Source organism: Sciurus vulgaris (assembly GCF_902686455.1).
Source record: "Sciurus vulgaris genome assembly, chromosome: 3".
Lineage (NCBI taxonomy): Eukaryota > Metazoa > Chordata > Mammalia > Rodentia > Sciuridae > Sciurus > Sciurus vulgaris.
Genome location: NC_136463.1, coordinates 143,138,599 through 143,157,728, shown reverse-complemented (window position 1 = coordinate 143,157,728; position 19,130 = coordinate 143,138,599). Strand labels below are relative to the sequence as shown.

The 19,130-nt window shown below is 32.9% G+C and overlaps 2 protein-coding genes across 5 annotated transcripts in view; one reads left to right on the top strand and one right to left on the bottom strand.

Moving 5' to 3' along the window:
- OSGEPL1 (O-sialoglycoprotein endopeptidase like 1) overlaps positions 1-17,707 on the top strand; it is a 35,789-nt gene extending 18,082 nt beyond the window's left edge. For 2 of the 3 annotated variants that reach the window (XM_079135113.1, XM_079135114.1), the window contains exon 10: positions 2,257-2,610. The gene's annotated coding sequence lies outside the window, so the exon portion shown is untranslated. Of the gene's footprint in view, positions 1-2,256; positions 2,611-17,635 lie in introns of those variants that run through there. The other variant, XM_079135115.1, reaches the window with a different exon arrangement.
- ANKAR (ankyrin and armadillo repeat containing) overlaps positions 143-19,130 on the bottom strand; it is a 68,451-nt gene continuing 49,463 nt past the window's right edge. For both annotated transcript variants that reach the window (XM_079135082.1, XM_079135083.1), the window contains 11 exons: positions 16,658-16,899; positions 16,336-16,489; positions 16,098-16,259; positions 14,357-14,463; positions 12,821-12,943; positions 9,676-9,834; positions 8,869-8,986; positions 6,619-6,728; positions 5,201-5,397; positions 3,250-3,296; positions 143-1,730 (listed from right to left, as the gene is read on the bottom strand). In XM_079135082.1, coding sequence (XP_078991208.1) covers positions 1,480-1,730; positions 3,250-3,296; positions 5,201-5,397; positions 6,619-6,728; positions 8,869-8,986; positions 9,676-9,834; positions 12,821-12,943; positions 14,357-14,463; positions 16,098-16,259; positions 16,336-16,489; positions 16,658-16,899 — 1,670 coding nt within the window. In that variant the 3' untranslated portion in view covers positions 143-1,479. The remainder of the gene's footprint in view (positions 1,731-3,249; positions 3,297-5,200; positions 5,398-6,618; positions 6,729-8,868; positions 8,987-9,675; positions 9,835-12,820; positions 12,944-14,356; positions 14,464-16,097; positions 16,260-16,335; positions 16,490-16,657; positions 16,900-19,130) is intronic.

Sequence of the window (19,130 nt, the reverse complement as noted above, 5' to 3'; positions counted from 1 at the left end):
CCGAAGTTAAACATCTTGTAGGGAAAGAATGTATGAATCTTGGCAAGTAGAAAACAAAACCTTGGAAGATGTATGGTGATTCTATTGAATCCTGTGCCCAAATCATACAACCTAGTGCTTTTCCCCTTTTTCAAAATCAGGATAGCAGAAACTACTTTTTTACTTATACTGAAACATGAACCTGACTTCTATAATATTTCCATTGATACAAATTCTTATCCTTAATGGTACCAAGTAAATTACACTTTATTTTTTTTTTTATATTTTTTTTAGTTATAAATGGAAACAGTACCTTTATTTTATTTATTTTTTTGTGGTACTGAAGAGCGAACTTAGTGCCTCACACGTGCTAGGTAAGCCCTTTACCACTGAACTATAACCTTAGCCCCGTAAATTATACTTCATTATCATTTGGACTTATTTAGTCCTTTCTAATTTAAAACATACCATTTCCACCCCCTGCATATCTTGTTTTAGTCCATCCACCAGAACATTTCAACTCACAGCAGTTAATATAATTTAGAATAGAATTGAATTTGAAAGATTTAAGTGGTTTCTTAGTTTGCAGTAGTTACAAACACAGACTTTGGAGTGAGTCTAAGAAAGCCTGAAGTCCATATAGCTATTTTAATCATCATCATTATTATTATATTAAGACATTTTATGGAAAATAACTACTCATTAATATATTTTTGAATGCCTACTGCAGCCCAGGAAGAGAGTGAATTATATAGCAAGACCCTTAAAGTATATGGAGAGTCTTGAGTAAAGTGGATGGAGTAAAGGGGAGGAGGCATATTAAAGAACACAGTGAAGCCCAGCTGTCTGTAGCTGTAAAATAGAAGTAGGAGACATACACCAAAACTGCACTTATTCAAAAGTGCTTTTGAGCAAAAACATCATTTGGTTCTAAGCTACAAAGAAATTATCCTTTCTATTTGCAAAGCAAAGTCACTCTCTGTAAATACAGAAAATGGTCAACACTGGTTGCTATATCTTTTAACTGTACTTGTGTATCTGATGAGAAATTGTATGTTTTTATTTTTAAATGAAGTATTTTTAAAGTATACATTTTAGGTTTTAGAAGCCTCATACATTTGTAACTTATTATCATTAAATATCTTAAGGTATTAAAATGAATGTTGACATGAGGGCTACCTTGAGTCAGGCCTCTTTAACTCAGCATACCAATTCAAGATGTTTCTAACTCTTGAGACATACGTGTGTGTGTGTGTGTGTGTGTGTGTGTGTGTGTGTGTATCTCCTGCTGATACCACTTATATCAGTTGATAAATTTTAGGAGGTTTATGTACTGGCAGTCTACTGCAGAAATTCTTACTATGTCTACTGGTAAAGAAAATCTGTGTGGTGTCAATATCAAGAACTTCCATTCAGAAAGATGACTCGGCCTTTATATTTTACCATAATTTTTAAAATTCTTAAATTGCTTAGGAATCCTTTTATACTGAATTGTTCTTTTTATTGGCCTTCTGCATTCTCTGGGTTGGCTTTCTGTTCATGTTTCCCAAGTTGGTTCAAAAACACTATTCTTGGTCTTGATACATTTATGATATCTGATGAAATTGCAGATGAAAAAGAAAAAACATTATGGGAAACAGTGGTCTTTTTTGCTATTTTGAAGAGTCCCATGAAGTTAGTTACAGGAGGTATTAAAGTCAAAGAATCTTTTGGTTGAATTTTAGGTTTTGCTTTTCTTCGGTGCTCTTTCCCTAAAAATTAGAAGCACACAATTAAATATCTCTTAGGTCTAAGGGGGGCCCCAGGTATAGTCTCATTACTCCATCTCTAAGTAGTTCTGTTTCTTCACACAAAGAAAACACTAAGAGAACAGATCAGTAGCATCCAGACTTTTAGATTTCAGAGACCAAAAATTTGTAGGGACTAATACGTGGTTTACCAACTTTTTATTATGCCAAAGTTGGCACTTATAAAGGAACACATGACCACTACTTTAAATATCATCTTATGAAGGATATTTTAATACCAGGAAAAGTATAAAAGACATTACTTCACATTGAATGAAATTAATTTTATCAGAAACTTCACATTGAATGAAATTAATTTTATCTGAAAATTATGTTCCTATGTTGTCCTTATTTTTTCTCCCATTACCACAACTCTAAAAGCTTCATCAGAATATTACTGGTACAGATATACTGCTTGTTGTTTAGAAAGCAGTATTAAAGTCAAAAAGGAGTAAGATTGACTTTATTCTTATGTGTAAATTACTCTTAGGTTAAAGAAAAAAGAAGAGGGAGAGCTGGGCACCGTGGCACATGCCTGTAATCCCAGTGACTCGGAGGATGAGGTGACTGGGAGGCTGAGGCAGAAGAATCGAGAGTTCAAAGCCAACCTCAGCAAAAGCAAGATGCTAAGCAACTCATTGAGACCCTGTCTCTAAATAAAATACAAAATAGGACTGGGAATGTGGCTCAGTGCTAAAGTGCCCCTGAGTTCAATCCCCATTGCCACCCCCCAAAAAAAGGGCAGGGGAGATACTTTTCTGTTGGCCAGATATGCAGAAATATAAACTCCACAGATACCTAGATTCCCTTCATACTCCCTGAATAAATGAAGTTCGTCCTCTTTTCATTATCTCTCCCTATTCTCTTCTCTCCTTTTTTTTTTTTTTTTTTTCTGACTGCAGCAAACCGATGGACTAGGACACTAAGTCCTAAGGATACTAAGTAAAATTAACTTTGGTCCTACACAAAGCACTGATGAACAAGCATATACATGAAACTATTAAGTAATTTATATTACATGTTAAATGTCTAATTGGAAGGAATGAGCAATATAAGGTCTTATTTCTTCAGACCTAAGCCCCTCGACTGTCATCTACCAACTATATTGCAAAACTAAATAAGAGTATCAATGGAAAACATGTCTGCTCTAAAAATTTATAGACAAATACACTGTACATGAAGTACAACAATAGCAAGATCATTATTTAAGTCATACATGTTGTCTAAATAATGAATTATTTCTATGCTTAGCTTGTGGAAAAAACAGGAATTTCTGGCAAGTAATATTAGGAAGACTTTAAAAGAAATGATTAGCATGGGCTTATAAATAAGAAGTTATTTTAGGTATATAGAATTATAAAAAGTTTATAAGTAAACTTTTTTTTTGGTTGCCTCTGCTTTTCAGATTTTTAGGGATGGGCAGAATTATAAAATGCCAGGACTAGAAGGTATCTCAGAAGTAAAATAAAAATTAATTAATTACCTTTTTTAAAGACAGGAATTATGGATGGTCCTCCATTCTTCTCCAGACTAAAAAGGAAAATATATTAAACAAATAATAAAATAAATGAAGGCTTTAGTGTAACCTGAAAAACATGAACTATATGAAGATTTATTCCATACACCATGTTTAATGCCTAATAGCTTATTTCCGTACATGTTAATTAACATGTATAAAACTATGCAAATTGTCTGTAGGTATTCTGTATTCTCTCACTTATTTACAGACTTCAAACAAGTGGATCATTAAATCTCCTTGAAGTAATGGGAAGAAGAGACACTTCAACTGGGTTTCGAAGAAAAAAACAGATATGAGAGAGTGTTACATTTTTCCCATTCCACAAAGTTGCTATTTAGGCTAACTATAGGAATGACTGAAAATACTACTTACACTATTTATCCTAAATTAAATTTTTGAATCAGTGAAAATATTTAACATTGTCATTTCTAGCAATGAAAATTTAGATTTCCTGGGTTTTGTTTTTGCTTTTTTTTGTTTTTGTTTTTTTTATTGTAAACAAATGGGATACATGTTGTTTCTCTGTACATGGAGTAAAGGCATACCATTTGTGTAATCATAAATTTACATAGGGTAATGTTGTTTGATTCATTCTGTTATTTTTCCCTTCCCCCCACTCCTCCCATGCCTCTTCCCTCTATACAGTCCTTCCTTCCTCCATTCTTGACCCCCTCCCACCCCCCATTATGTGTCATCATCCGCTTATAGATTTCCTGTTTTATTATATAAAATATATAGGCATTTCAGTCTCTCTCTTTTTTTTTTTTTTTTTTTTTGGGTACCAGGGATTGAACCCAGGCGTGCTTAACCACTGAACCACATTCACAGCCCTTTTTATTTTTTTATTTTGACCTTGCTAAGTTGCTGCAGCTGGCTTTGATCTTGTACTCCTCCTGCCTCAACCTTCTGAGTTTCTGGGATTACAGGTGTGTACCAACATGCCCAGCTGACTTTCATTTTTTCAAAGAATTAAAATAACTCTGAAGATGTACTCATCTTTCTGTATACTTAAAATTGATGTATGTAACCATAATACACTATTGGATCCTATTCTCTGGATCACAGAGTTAATACTATATGTTGAGTAGTTATATTTCCTGTATATGAATATGGCTACTTGCAAAGAAGCCTTGAAGTTCAGGTACATCTTCAGAAAAGAAAAACATACCCATAGTAAAGAGATTCTCTCTCGTGGTTTTTCAGAGGCTTGAGTTCATAATGAAACTACAACATTGAGACAGAATTCTCTGAGTAAATGCCTGGTAAACTTTACCATAACTCCAGCCACTTGATCTGATTTAGCCCCATTTCCACCCTGGGAGTTTGAACTAGCTTTGGAACAAGTTCAGAAGACCCACTTGAAGCTAAGGTCATGGTAGTAGTCCTGCTTGGCTCAGAACTCTCAAATGTCCCTCTAGTCTGATCAAAAATGGCTTTGATCAGATATGGTATTAACCAGTCTCCCCAAAACTTTTCTAAAATGTAAAAATTCCTGGCTACGCAGGGTCCCTAGGGTCTGTACCCATGATTCTGGTTCTAAGTTGGAATTAAAACAAGCTAGAGCTGCAAGTGGTGACATGCATCTCTAATCCCAACTGCTTGGGAGGCTGAGGTAAGTGGATCCTTGAGTTAAGGAGTTCAAGGCTATACTGGGCAACATATCAAAAATCAGTAAATAGGGCTAGGATGTAGTTCAGTGGTAAAGTACTTGCCTACCATGTACAAGACCCTGGGTTCATTCTCCAATGCTATTATAAATAGCTAAATAAATCAGGCTTTGACAGTGGACCTTTAGAATGAAGCTTATTCTTCAGCATACAGAGGATCTATTCATATGAGGATATTGCCCTGTGGTTGATAAACTTAATAAAATCTAAAAGTTTCACTACTGCAATTCCACATATTGACACAGTACCTTAAAGAAGGAAGTCCCACCATTTGTTTCATTTGAAATTCCTTTAAAAATACTGGGTTAATACTTGCATCTCTGCTGATATTATTTGTTATACGAAGAAACTGATTAGGTTTATTCCTGCATTCATTTAATAGGATGCGGAAAGCATTTGCATTGTAAGTTAAGTAACCAAGCGCACAGGAGCAAGCTGTGCGAACCTAAATAAAGAAGAAACAATTATGTATTAGCCAAGGGCTTTGTTCTTAAAATACCTAACTCAGTGCTCTAGTTAGCTTCACCTGAGTAGTTTTGACAATAATTATGCTTGGGTTCCACTTTGGGATTTTTCACTCAGGTGGTTGTCAGAGGAAACCAGGAACCTAGGCTAAAAGTGGCCACTCAGGAAAACAGTTTTACACTCACAAGAATAAAGAAGAAGGCACAAATACTAGGCCACAGGACTCCAAAAGAAGTAGTTTTCTTTATTAAAGGAAGTAGCCTTTGCCTGTGACTCTGATATAATTAGGTTTTTCATATGATAATTAAAATATGCTCCTGGGCAGTTGGTAGGGAATTAGATAGTTGTAGCATAAAAAATTTTTCATAAAATTAACATAAACCAGGCCTATGAGGGGAACCAGAAAGTTGACATACTGGTCTTCACATTGACATCGAGGTGCTCTATAATGCCCATATGTCTTCTACTCCTTGAACTTTTTGTTGTGTTTCATTGTGGTTTTTGGACCAGCATCTTCAATTGCTAGGAACTTGTTAGACATGCAAAGTTTGGGACCCACCTCTGATATAATTGATCAAGAATTTGGGGAGTGGGACCCAGCAATCTATGGTATAATAGGCCCTACAGGTGATTTTAATACACCTGAAAGTTGGAGAAATATTTTAGATCTTAGGGAAAAACAGTAGGCAAACGCTCAGAGGCAAACCTCTGCTATGACCAGCATGGACTCTTTCACCTATTCTTACCTCTTACCCTGTTTAGCAGATAAGGAAAACTCCTTTGGGTTCCACTTTCATTCATTCCAAATAATAGAAATGTCTTAGATCACAAAGTAACCAGTTTTTGTGAAATACTTTATAAACATTTTAATTATAAATTTGAACAGGTATTTTTAAATTTTTAATTATAGTTGCTTTATAATGTTTTGTAATTAAAATCCTATTTAAGTCTTGGAGTTAAAACAAATGTTCACGTTTTGTGGGAATCAGAATTGTAGAGGGCAGATATGAGTAATTAGTACTAAAAAGTTCACTTAATTTTGAGTTAGTAATATGAACTATATTTATTATATAACATGGTCAACCTGGGGAGAATAAGGTGGGAGAAGCAAATTAATTTAGTTTTGTATATTCTGTTTTATAATTAGGTATTTTTTTATTTTGCTTTTTGCTTTTTGTTTTGTTTTGGTTTATTTTTTTACCTCTTCTCTTCCTGAGTACAAGTGGTAGCAGAGTTGATGGATCGTTCCTAATGTGGTAAATGCTTCTGGAATACCAGCTCTCGAATGAGCCAGGCTAGCTATTAAGTTTCCTGTAAATTAAACAAGAAAAAATGTTTGCATCATTTAAATGATAAGTTGTGCTTTTGTTCATTTATACATAACATTAAAAAAGGTTTGAGTCATAAGATATCTTATGTGAAGAAGTGGTAAGGAAAAGCATGCATATATATGTAAATGTGGAATAAATTTACCTAAAGTTATGGTTTTGATTTTCTGTCACAAAAAGTAAAAGTTACATAAGTTAATGTAAAAGTGGGATTTATTTTTTAATTAGAGGTTTTCTTCCTTCCATTGCTTCAAAATATATTTTGTTTTGAGGTTTTTAGGATGTCACTTTAAAATAACAATGAGCATAATGACTGAATTAACATAAAACAATTTAATGTACTTTTGCAGTTCAAATGACTTTAAGAGTGTAATGGTATTTTAAAAGCAAACATTATATCTCTTATAGAAGTTTAAAATAATTGAAATTCTTACCACAAAATTTTGGGGGACTCAGAAGAATAAAGTGACCCTATAATTAAAATAAATGTATATCTACCAACTTAATACTATTTCACCTGTATTGGTGTTTTATTTCAAAAATATAAGTATATTTTTATGTGTGTGAGTAGATACTTTACTGAGAAATGAACTGAGTTTATGTGTTTTTCTGGCCTACATTATAAGCCAAGAAATTCTCTGTTTATTGCTTCAGGATGGAAAGTGCTGGATCGTAGAGGCTAAACAAAAGCTATCTTAAGGTAACCTCTCTATAAAGTTAAAAAGATGTCTTTGAGGTCAGGGAATAAGAAATGGGAAAAAGATGGAGGGAGTAGAGAATCTAAAAGTAAGAGAACTTAGATTTGTAATTTTCAAAGGAGTAGGAGAAGGAACTTTGAAAATAGCCAAGAGGACTCACAGACACCTAGCACCACTAGACATTTGACAGTGGAAATTCCAGTCTCTGCAAAATTCCTGTGCCTTTGGATCCTCTTCTGGGAGTCATGTCAACTTGGACACTGAGCAGTCAATTATTTTACACTATACCTGAGGCCAGAATATCTACTTTTCCTGAGATACCACAGATATGAATGTGATTCTAGAGATGCATGTGACCTTGGTGACAGAGTGCAGAGAAGTTTCTGTAATTTTTGAGATTCAATTCCCCCCATACTGGGGAAATTAATATTTGAAAGTCATTGGAAATATGGCATTCCCTGCACAGAGTAGTTTGTGGAACAAAATTTAAACCCACTATGATTGTTTTTCAGTCACAGAATTACTATGACAATGAATTAATAATGTTATTTAGGATGAAAAAAAATTCAATAATTTCTTTTAAGCATGTTTCCCCCTAGCTAGTTTCCCTAAGGAAGTTTTTATTTGCTTTTTTTTTAACTGCCATGAAGATATACTTCATAAAAATATAATTCTATAGTACAGCAAATGGAGTTTTCTTTGCTGCCCTCAGTGAGCCATTTAAGTTTTTAAAAATAGTCTATTTTGTTAGTCACTGACTGTCATTCTGACACTGTTTATGTTGCCTTGAGAGCAATGTTTCAAGTCAATTAAATTTTGATCACTTGTGTGCAAGCTGGAGTTAGGTTTGGAGTAGATACAGTCACAATTAAAATTGTGTCAGGAATTCCCTTGGACCATTTTGGTTTGCTGTGTTCCATAGCAATACAGAGAATGTTTAAATGTTAACAAATGTGCATAACTGGTCAATAGGCAACCAGCTAGAGGTACATCAATATAAATCTGCCATACTACTATAAATTAGTGTGTTGGGCTGGGTATGTAGCTCAGCGGTAGAACACTTGCTTAATTTGCACAAGGTCCTGGGTTCAATGCCTGCACCACAATAAAACAAACAAACAAATTCTATTGTTAGCTCATAGTTGAATTCTCATTTTAAATCCTGGAAAAATATTTAGGGGTTTAGAAAAGTAATTGGGAAAGCAAAAAGGCTATGTTCATAGTTACTCTGCTCCTATTCAGGATACAGAGTAGATACCTATTGTTCCATGTAGACTTATTCTGAAGTTCCCTCTAGACTAACATGAGTTCATTCATCAAACTGTATGAAATGGTATCAGGTGTATTGTTTTATTAATGCTCAAATTACAAAAAAATTCTGAAAATAATTTTATGTGAATACAATTAGCTCTAGTCATTTCTTACCTGTTAAGACAATAGTAGTAGTGTGAATTGAATACAGACTATCAACTAGAATAGTAACACCTCTTGCAGACAAAGTGATATGGTCCACATCTATAATGACTTTAGCTAATACAATAATCTAAAACAAAATAGAAGCATAGAATCACTGAACACTTTATACTCAGCTTATCTAATTAAGATTTTATAATGAGAGGTGGTTCTTTGGAGGATAAAGTGAGTATTTGATGGGATCCAATAGAATAGAAGCAAGTGGTGACAGGAAGGAGTTAGAGTACTCGTCCCTAATTGGTCATAGCAGAGACCATAAAAGGCAGAATTATTATTTCTATAATATTTGCAACCTTTACCTCCTTCAATTATACTCATAGAAAATACTTCTCCTAAAGGTTATAGGACAGAAATGAGAGACAATAAGACTAAGAAGAATCAGATACAAATGCTTGTTACTGGGTTGTAGAATCAGTGTGATCAGCTAAAGATTTACAGTTAGAAAATCTGTCTTGACACTAATGTTCCTCCAGTTATTTCCTTATAATATGGGATGATGAAAATAATACTGTCTACCTATTAGCCTCACAGGATTAGTTTAAGCATCAGAAGAGGTACAAAGGCAAAAGTGCCCTATACTTTGTAAAAGTCTATATAAATGAAGAAATGCTCACAGAGTTTATATGAGGTGGTTGAAGCTAATGTACAAAGCATTAAATTTTACAAGTCAGTAAACATTTTACTAGATGCCCCAAAGTTTTAAGTCTTCACTAAAAAGATACACTTATCAATTTGAAGTGTTAACCTCTGATGTTATACCTGAAATGCTGCCATTGCCCTCTCAGTTTCAATTGTTGATATAAGAAATGGTTCAAAAATAGATATGGTCATTATTCCACTTTCCAGTATTAAGTATTGTTGAAAGCGATTATTGAAGGCAAAAAGAGTTAATGCATAGCCTGCTCTTAAGCAAATACCCTGCAAAGAGAAGTGATGAACTTCATTTATCATGTTACTCAACAGAATAGACTGTACATTCTTACTGTACATTCTTAAAATTGTGTTCTTGTCACTGGGGGTAAAATTGACATACTGGGGAAAACAGCAGAGAGTTATCCTAGATTGTTACTAAATAGACAAAATAGAAAACTAGGTTGTGGTGTCAGGAAAAAGGAAATATTAGATCACTGATTATGCAAATAAACACATAAATGATAAGAGGAAACAATAATTTCATTCACCTTCAACTTTTTTGTTGCAACATTTTTTTAAACATACACTTTTTAGTTATATGCAGACACAATACCTTTATTTTATTTTTATGTAGTGCTGAGGATCAAACCCAGTGCCTCACCCATGCTAGACGAGTGCTCTACCAGTGAGCCACAACTCCAGCCCTGCAACATTTATATTTTATTTTCATTTCAAAATTTCAAAGTAGAGTTGAAAAATCAAAACTTCTCTTCTATAACATAGTGAATTTAATGAAATGTTGGATATTCTACATTGTCTCTTTAAATAAGTACATGTGTAAACAAAATTTATTTGTAAATTCTGTTGTACCATATTCATGGAGGAATAGGAGGAAAATAATTTACTTTTAGGAATCTCATTTTAGCTTGGTGCAGTGGTACATTCTTGTAATCCTAGCTACTTCATAGGCTGAGGTGGAATGATCACAACTTCTAAGACCAGCCTGGGCAACTTAGTGAGACCTTGTCACAAAAGGAAATATAAAGGGCCAGGGGTGTAGCTCTGCATGTGAAAATCTCTGGGTTCAATCTCCAGTACCACAAAACAAAAATGAAAAATAAAACAAACAAAAAAGACACATTTTAACATACTTAGGCTGGGCTAACAGTAAAAGTTTCTCCCTTAGGATCAGTCTGCTTGCCTAAACTATGCAAGTGGTGTAGATCTTCCAGAAAGACCCAAAACCTATTGCATTTCCATGTAGACAAAGTCAGTGGGGCTAGAAGTTTCCAAAATTTGTTAACAAATGAAATTTTTTTTTTTGTACTCTGGTTATTATCCATAAAGTAGCTATTTATTCAGTGGCGTATATGGTTGTTGAGCGTTCCTCCATACCATCCTAATTTCTACAGTAGGTCTGTATAAGTCACCCACTTAATTAAGGATCAAAGTAGCTCAGTGCTTTCTCAGTAGCTCTGAGAATACTAACATGCCCCCATAGAGCAAATAGTTAGAGACAAATTTAGGACAGAGTATAGGATGTTCTAGAAGATTTATAACTCACCATTGTAATGATTTTTAGAATTAAAAAATATGGCCATAACCAAATAAATCTTTTGGTTTAGTTCCTCAGTTCCCTAAGAGTCCTTGCATTTTACAACTGATGCACAAAGATGTGTCTCTTATTAGCCAAACATGGGTGAAGCAAGTGGTAACATCTGGGAGCGAAGGGAGAATACTTGAGAGTGACGTAAGTGGTAGAAGAAAAGGGAAAGGGTCTGTAATGAAGGAGAGGATGAAGAAGATAACAGAGTAGAAGGGAACCAGTGGCTCAGAGAATCATAAATTTAGTCTCTTTAGCATATTTCTTCCCATATTTTTGTTTTTCTTTTTGCATACCACAATAGTCTTACATTTTTAAAAAATAAGACTCCCTCCCAATCCTCCTACATCCCTCTAAAATGTCACAGAAATGAGACAATAGTTGGCAGTTTTCTTCCCTGTAGACAAGGACAGCTCCCATTTCTCTAAGATGGTGCTATTCAAAGTGCAACCTGTGGACCAGTCAACACAACTTAGCAACAGGATAGCAGATAGTGAAAATGAACATTTAAAAGGAACAACTTTTCCTTATATTTGAATACCAATTAAAAATATAGAGAGAAGGAGGAAATTTTTTAAAATTACCATTATGTAATGTCACATTAATTATTGTTGCATCAGTGGATGCTAAAATTGGTGAGCAAAAGCATGATGCAAAACAATATTTGACTCATCTCAAGTCTCTCACCTTAAGATGCTTGTTAATTACAAAGGGAATAATGTAACTTTATAGTGGGGAAATGTGGCAGAAACCACTTAAGTAATTGATGTTGAGCACTACCAGTGGTAAGACATTTTAACATGATTTACCATTTGAGATGATGCACTAGGGAGGGAGTGAACTTCTACATCACTTCTGTGATATGGCTAAAAAGCACATCCTCCATTTAATCATTAGAAAACATCAAATACAGTCAAATTGAGGGACAATTTGTAAAATAACTCTTCTGGACTCAAAAATATCAAAATTATGATAAACATGAAATCATGAAAGACACAGAATGACTCAACTTCACAAACTAGAGACTACAGAGACAGGACTAGAGGGTGTAATGCACCATCCTGGATTGGATGCCAGAACAGAAATACTGAGGAGGAAATTGGCATAATTTAAATAAAGCCTGCATATTTGTTAATAGTATTATATCAGTATTAGTGTTCTGGTTGACATTTGGGAAAACAAACAAGATATACCAGAGCACTCTACTACTTTTATAAATTTTTGGAAAACAAAATTATTTCAAAAATTTTAAAGTTCTTTTGTTTGTTTTTTAAAATCACCTCTCTAGGGAACTATTGGGGAAAGCTATTTATCATCACAAATCGAGAAGTATAATTTAGAAGTGTTGAGTAAGAAGCATATGACTGAGTGTTGAAAGAGCCTGAAAGTAGATTGAAGGTTTGGTTCAGGACAGAAGAGATTGATTTTTTGGCTCATCACCAGGCACTAAAATTGCTGCGTTTCAAAGATGAAATATGATAACTATGAAAAATACAGATCTGTATTATTATATCTTTATAAACTAATGACCTACAAAGAGATCTTTTATATTTCTTTCCTTTAGTAATACATGAATGTTTATATGAAGAAAATTTGGTTATAATTTGAAAGTGTGGTATACAAACCATTTTCTTCTAAATAAACTCCAATATTTTGTAAAGGTATTACCTTATCTGTTGAGTGAAGAAGATAAAGGACATCAGAATACTTAAATCCTTCTTTTTGTTGTAATTCATTCTGTAACTGTTCATTCCTTAGGACAATGCATGCCAAGGAAAATGCCACTTCAACCTAAATATGTGGTTTTTAGAAATTATTTTTCACTCACATTTTAACAAATAGCATTTTTCATTATACAGTCATTTGTAATGGATATATTGTGGAATGATACTATAAAACCTGCTAAGATATGATCCATTGATTCCAATTCTCTGACTAGTCTTTATAGAGTGACCCAATTTCTGGAGAAATACCCTATAAATTTAAACAAAGCTTTGAGAAATAGAACCAAGGTATAGTTTTTTTCCTCCTCTAGGTTCAGAGTTATTTTTAAGTCCATTAGGAGGATAAACCTTGTACATTACTGAGATTCAATAGAGAAGTTTTTTAAATGTTACACTATTCATTTCTATGAAAATGTTATTAATTTGAAAAGCATGATTGAATCCATTATCCATTATAGAATTTTATTTTTGCAGAAAAATATTATGTTCTCAGGGTTTCAAAATCCATTGAAAATTCATACTGAAATATCAGTGGATGCCATTGAAGTAAACTATTTTCCCATGACAATGCACATTTTAAAATAAAAATGATATTTTCCACATTCTTAAGGAATTTACTCATACTTTGAAAGTCAAAAGTAAAACCTAATACATTGCTAGCATATGCTTCTTCTCCTTTTTTCTTAATTAAATCTTATAATAAAATAATCTCTTCTTCATAGCCTGAAAGGCCACATAATTTATCTAACAAATACATTCATTAAAAGAAAGATTGCTTTTTACTTATGTATTTTCCTCCTTATATTGTTTCTATTTCCTTGTCCCCAACCAATCCCCTACCAAATTTTGACAAGAAAACGTATGTTTTGTTGTTATAATTTTCTGCCTGGTGAATTTCTAAAGCCTTCTTAAAAGGATTTGAAGAAATGCGAATGTTATTTTTTGAAGGGCATTTTACTAGAAGTAAATGGAGTGAATAACTCTTCAACAAAGCAGTTCTTTGTTGAAATGTCCAGCCTCAGGAAAACCATGAACAAGGAAAGGAAGATGATAAAGAACATCAGAATGCTCAAATCCTTCTTTTTGTCATAACTCTTTCTGTAATTCATTTGAATGCTGCTCAGTGGAAGGTAGGGCTCCTTTGATGGTATGGCATTGACAGTATATGCCATGTAAATCACACATCTTCACTGTTCACACCAAATAGTCACAATGTTCTTTGAATAAAAAATATCTGAGGAAAACATTTCTTTAAACAGCAAGAATATAAAATTTTCCTGTCATATTGAAGAGATCATATTTTAATAAAAATTTACTATTATGGTTTATAGTGAGCATTTTGTTTAAAACTTAAAGGTTTTGTTTAAAAAGGTGAAACTTTATGCTTGTAAACTATAGTAAATTTACAAATTATTCTAAAAAGTGATCATTATGTTAATCTTTAGTATGTCAGAAAAAAGTTTTAAAGCTTGATATATACCTTAATATTAGGTGAAGGATGATTTCTTAGTAGTTGGATAAGTACAGGAAAGGCATTTTCATCTACAACAAACTGTTGACTAATAGGATTGCTTGTATGGGCTACACCTGTAAAAGATCACAAGTCAGTGAGGTAATATTTTTTCCATCTTGTAAATGGTAAAGTCAATTGTAAGTTGGTATTATTTGTTGATAATATGGTTAGTAATGTGGTTAGTAAATTAAAAAAGGAAAGGCTATATCAACACTTTTAATAGTTCTTATTAACTTATTAAGTGACATAGTTAACAAACATGGAGAATTTATTATTAGAATTGTAAGTGACTTTCTAATAGACACACAGCAAATAAATTAGAAAAATGCTATATTATCAAGGAATAATAATAACATCTGTCATTTATTAAAGAAATATTATGTGCTAGGTACTTAAGTGTATAGTTAGTTTCCATAAAGAGTTTATTTCTATAAAAATGACTAGGGTAAATCACTGAGTTAAGATTTATAGATTCCTTAAATGTACTAAAAAAGAATCTTACTATAACTCTTTATAACCTACAACTTTAAATTGCAGACCTAAATTCAATGGAGAAACTCAAGTCATGTCTTTATAATGTACATGCACAGTTTTAATTCTTTTTTGACCATTAAATGTCAAAATACAATGAAGTAAGTTTGTATACTTAAGTATAAATACAAGATTGGGTCTCTTTGTGAACAATGAAGAGAAGCCAACCACAGATTGTTATCTAGGAAAGTTTGAAGGAATTGGGGAAATTAGAAGGAACAAAGAATACTTTTCTTCCCTTACTTTCTCCTCCATCCCCCATTGATATGATGTGAACTAATGGAAATAAATTGATTGTGTGTATTTGTGTGTATACTTGTATACATGTATCAAGCAACTGTGCATGTATAAAATCATTTTCTAGAATTTTAGAAACACCTATAATTTATACCATAGTCTCTGACTAAAAATAAAATAAAATAAGGGAACATTTTCTTTTGTGGCTGATTACTTTGGAATAGTTAATGAATTTCTGCAAGTAGTTTTAATAAACAAGGAGAAAATAAAATTTGAGAGCTAATACCTATGTACTTCCTTCAGCTGTATTATATAACCTTTCAAGAAATACAGTGACCTAGAAAGGAAAATTTTATTTTCCCTTTGTTTGCAAGGAACATTCTACAGTCAGCCCTCTGCATTCATGAAGGTCAGCAAAGAACCCAAATTTTTACTTTTGGTCAATTATTGACAATTCCACATTTTCCAGGTAACTCAAAACATCAATTCGTTTGCAATAAAGGCTACTTTATAAACAAAGATTTATTATGGAGTGGAAAAATGTGCCTTGATATTAGGAACTCGTCTAGATCTTCAAAAACATAGTCCTCAAACTTCAAAGAAGAGATATTTCTTTTCTTTCTCTCTCTCTCTCTTTTTTTCTTTGAATGACCAAGAAAAAAAAAATTGCAGTTTATTAAGATTCAACGAAGTGTACTATTGAAAGCAACTTTTGGTGCATATCAGATATTTATTTTCTTAAACTTAAAAAAATGAGATTACTTCAAAGTCAAAATAAAGTCTCAATGTCTTCATTTTCCACTCAGAATTCAAGAGCAAAACCATGCAAAATTCTTCATTATACCTCATATACTTACTAACATCTTGGAGAAGACTTTTATAAATCTTCTAGATTAAATATCTTAAGGATATTTAAGAAATTGAGATTAAGTATACAAACCAATACAAATGGATCCCACTGCTCTGATGACACTGAGAAGTGTGCCTTCAGCTATCTTACTCATTCTTAGTAAGCGAACCAAGGGTGCAATTCCATTCCCTTCACATATTTGATTTTGATGCATCCTGCTGTCCTTACTTAGAGCTATGACTGCTTCACCTCCTAGTAAAGAAAGAGATAAGTATGACAATCCATGTGTTCCTACATTGTACAGATTTACATACAGGAAATTACTTACCAACATACTGCATTTTAGCCGATGGTGACAAAAGCATATTTATTATAAAGTTGTATCCAATCTGTTCTGCCATATATTTTTGTTGCTTCAGTGTTTGTCCTGCCAAGGCCCAAAGTGCTACAGCTCCTTGCTCCTTTACATCTATTTGAAATGCCTATTTTAAAAATTCCATTCATTCAGTGAACATTTATTTAACACTTTAGGGATGTATATTTTATAAAATGTTTATTCCAGAATTAGTTTTGTTTTTCTATTCACTAAACAAAATTCAAAATTGAATAAGTCATCTAAAAAAGACGACTAGTAATGATAAGATTCCTACCTTTAGGAGTTTCAAGAGATATTTAGTCAAGTTTTTTTCCAGAAATGCTTTCTGTATAAAAGGGTTATAACTTGCCAGTGATTCCACAGCCATTGCACCTTTCAATTGGACACTAAGTTGGTTCCCTTTAAAGAGAGCTACCAAGGGAGGAATTGCTCCTTCCATAGCTATAGCATCCTGAACTTCCTTATTGTCACGCCCAACCTCAGCAATTGTAGCAGAAGATACAGCCTTTAGCACATCTTTAAATGAATCAAAGAACAAGTTATGTAAGACTTTTATAAAGTAAGAATATCAAAGTGTAGCATATATTGTCAGTTTCTCATGTTACACCACATTTACAAAGTTAAAAGAGTGAAAAATAGTAAAAAGAAAAACTATCTGGATTCATCACCTAAACACAATAAAACTTTAGGATTAATCTCATTATTTCTTATGAAGATAAGTAGATTTAAATAAAAACATACATATTCAGTAGTCATGCTACAAAAGCAATATCCTGCATTTTTATTTACTATTAAAACATTTTCCCATTCTTTATGAACACTGATATCTTTTAAATATTCCCTTAAAGAATATGTCACATTTTCTTAGCCCATTCACATTTTGAAAATATATGTTGCTTTAAAGGTTTCATTGTTTTAAACAATTTTAGAAGAAATCTTAGCATGTAAGATATTTCCTTCCTGTCTTTATTTTTTTCCTTAGTGTAGTGTTCCAGGAATTACTGGAATAACTCAGTACATTTCAATAAAGTGCTTTTCAAAAATAATCACATTTTAAATTTCTGTAATCAGAGTTTGAGTATTGATGTTATTGTGCCTTTTTTAGTATAGGTATTGTCATTAAATATATATAAATAAGCTCAATAGGCAGAAAATGGTGTTTCATTTTAATTTGTATTTTTGGTTAAATATCTTGTATGCTTATTAACTGGTTTTATATTTTTTTCTTTCTTTCTTTTTTTTTTTTTTGCAGTCTGGAAATTGAACCCAAGACCTCATACAGGCTAAGCAAACTCTCTGCCGTTGAGCTAAATCCCCAGTATTGTTTATACTTTGTATATAAATTTATATCAAATATATTAATTATTTTTATTTGATTGTTTTCTTTGCTTAATCATTATGTAATTCATTCAGCAAATACTTATTGAATAGTTATTGTGCACCAAACACTGTTCTAGGAAATAGGACTATAATGATGAACCAACAAAATAACGTCCTTAACTTTGTGGCGTAAGATGGTATGTTTGAATATGGACTAGCAATAAGTTTAATATTACTTGAAAAGTAATATGAGACAGAGAATGATAGGAAGTAACGGGTCATTTCCTCTTGAAATAAGGAAGTTAGGAAGACTTATATAGGCCATGCTAGAAATGTAAGCCTTATTCTAGGTGATAGTGAATAAATAAGAGAAAGATATGATCAACTTTACATTTTAAAAATATTCTAGTAACACTTGGGATGTTAAGCCAAGTATATTCATAAAATTAAGAGAGTGTAGGGGAAACCATTCTTGCTCTTATCCAGTATTCCTGCATAAGTACAAGAGTAGAAATTCCTCACCTATTTCCAACTCTTAAGTACTTAGGACTAAGTAAGATTGTTTAAGGAAAGTATGCTGTGTGAAAGAAGCAACAGGACAAAAATGGAAGCTTGGGGATCTCCAACTTCAAAGGCTCAGTAGAGGAGGACAAATAGTGAAGGTAACCTAAAACTCTAAAAACTAAAACTCTAGGCATCATAATTCTAAAATTTTCAGATTTTAAATGGTAATGAGTACATAAACCACATATTACCTAGCATCCCAGAGGGCTGGGGAAAATACACTTCTGCAGTGAAATGTCTGAATAGTTTAAAACAGGTAATGAGGCATCTTCAATTTTTTTTTAATGGAAAAAGCATTTTGTGTCCCTCTTGTATATATTTTAGTTTCCAGGGTGGTGTCATATGGATTTTTGTTAATAACAGAACAAGACAGTTGTGTGCCATAAAAAATCAGCAGCACTTTGGGAATAAAGGCAGGTACACATGCACACACGCACACATGTAAGTGTGCATGCAACAGTGTAAATAGAAATGGCTAATGCTAGGTGAAGAAAAGACCTAAAATAAAACAGACCTCAGTAAGGATAAACTTAAAAGAATCCAGACATGGAGGTTTAGACCATGGAGATGTCAGCAAGGCCATCGTCTGAAGAAAATACTTAGGAACCTCTTTGGAACCATTTTACCTTAGTTCATGAAATCTTTAGAATGGTTCAAAATAGTCAAGAAGATACCAGAATGAATAAAATTCCTTTGTGATCCCCTACAACTTAACAATCCAGCTAAGATCAAAGAGAATTACTTGTTGGAATACTAAAGTTATTGTTTCAATAATTTATTTCTATAGCTTTCTTCCATGAACTCATTTATCATTTAGACATGCAGGTACATTCCTGTAATCCCAGTGACTGGAGAGGCAGAGG